Here is a 1,870-nt window from a genome sequence, read left to right as displayed (position 1 = left end):
CAGTGTGGCGGGATATGCCATGTAAGTTAAAACAAAATAAAACAACACCTAAACAACACCTAAACAACAGTTGGATATTTAAAGTGTTTTCCTCCTGCAATCTTCAGAAACCATGATGCCATTTTCTCTTATGAAAGTGGGCAGAAGAATTAATCTTGAATAAAATGCCTTCCTGTTTCTTGACCGACATAACAGCGAAAAATACAGCTTTAGTAACATCAAAAAAGAGTAAAGAAAGAAATATTCTGCCTTCTGAATAATGTTAAGGAAATATATTGAATAGCTAATCTACAAATCATCCAGCAGACGATACAAATTATGGTCAGTTCTGCAAGTTTTTATCAAAATGAAAATCAGTTCAAAGACTTCTGACTTTGTTAATGAACAAAATACCTTATTGCTACAATTTAACCAAAAGCTCAGTTTTCCCATATAGAATAGATCATTCATTTTAGAAGAAAAATTTTAAATGAAGGTAGTTCAGATGCAGAAAAAGGTAAGATGTGTGTCTAAATAATGTTTAACAAACTATCAGTGGAAAGAGTATCTGGGAAAAAAAGAAACAAGGTCCACATATTTCTTACCCAGATAGCTCAGGTATAAAGAAAAGTTATAATGAGTTTTAGTTTGCCTCCAACGGGGATTCAAACCTTACTCCATGAACTTGTTTAAAATTTGGGATAAGAATGCTTAATGCCTCTCTACCATGCAGAAAAATGGAAGTCTTTCAGGTCAAGGTTAACAGCAAAAATTTATGCAAGACTTAGCTTACATGCACCTGCACTATAATCTGATATGTGTGGAACCTGATGTTTTGAACTGTGTTCTTATTCACTTATTTCACGGAATTTAAGTTGCAGTTTATAAAGAAGAGATACAATAAAACGACGTATTTTGTTTCTGCCTCATTCTACCTATCATATTCTTTTGTAAACAGGTAATGAAAATGTTATTCTTTACCCTCAGCAGTGCGATACCAGATATTTAGATGTGCACACTCGATATTGAGGCTTTTAGATAGGATTAGTGTTTCCTTACTCTTTACCTGTTTAGACAGTCTGTTTTCCTCTTCAATGTACTTCTGTTCTTTGGGCATTAAGGTTCGCAAGCTGGCTTTCACCTACGCATTAAAATGTATGTCAATATTTCAAGCTTACTTGCTTCTAACTAAAAGCACATGCTCCGACTTGCAAAAATTACAAAGTTTCAAAGTCACAGCTGCCAAGCCCACAGGACACACAGATGCACACAGAGGCAAAGGCTGCTGCTTCGTGCATTAGCAGCAATAGTAGCAGTGGCAGCAGCAACAAAAAGAGTGGGTGTGCCAGGCAGTGGCAGAAGAGTATTCTATGGTATACATCAAGGTTTAGAGAAAATGAGGAATGACAGAAATTCTCTACAAATCGGGAACAAAAGCTTTCATGAAACTGAACTCTTTAGCAGTACAAAAAAGCCAAAGTTAAGACTTACAGCATTAAAAATCACATCTATTTCAAGATAGATGACCCCCTTTGTTGGCCCTGTCAGCTGCTTGTTTTTCAAGACGTAGGCTTTCTGTTCACCATTTTGAATCTGCAGGAAAAGGACATGACAGCCGTCTGTCTCGCGGTCTCCGCTGAATACCCCCCCCTGGTGACCCCTGACCCCCAGCTGCTGAAACTGACAGAGAACCCAAAACAACTGTGGCAAGTCTGACAAGTACCTGTTCATTACCAGGACCGAGTCTGTCAGGAAAAATTAACTATCATGGGATTCAACATGGCCGTGAATGGAGTATGTTAAAATTTTAGTGTTCTTATTACAGACCTTGGTTGAGAAATGACAGACACAGAGCTGCACATTTCCACCCCCCCCCCCGTTTTTTTTTTTT

General features: G+C 37.7%; 1 protein-coding gene across 1 annotated transcript in view; it reads right to left on the bottom strand.

Moving 5' to 3' along the window:
- MCTP1 (multiple C2 and transmembrane domain containing 1) overlaps window positions 1-1,870 on the bottom strand; it is a 219,047-nt gene that overhangs the window by 93,898 nt on the left and 123,279 nt on the right. Inside the window, exons 9-10 of the mRNA XM_031557436.1 lie at window positions 1,471-1,572; window positions 1,046-1,120 (exon numbers count right to left, since the gene is read on the bottom strand). Coding sequence (XP_031413296.1) covers window positions 1,046-1,120; window positions 1,471-1,572 — 177 coding nt within the window. The remainder of the gene's footprint in view (window positions 1-1,045; window positions 1,121-1,470; window positions 1,573-1,870) is intronic.

Source organism: Meleagris gallopavo, chromosome Z, assembly GCF_000146605.3.
Source record: "Meleagris gallopavo isolate NT-WF06-2002-E0010 breed Aviagen turkey brand Nicholas breeding stock chromosome Z, Turkey_5.1, whole genome shotgun sequence".
Classification (NCBI taxonomy): Eukaryota; Metazoa; Chordata; class Aves; order Galliformes; family Phasianidae; genus Meleagris; species Meleagris gallopavo.
The sequence above is the reverse complement of the archived record's forward strand: the minus strand, read 5'-3'. Positions and strand labels throughout refer to the sequence as shown.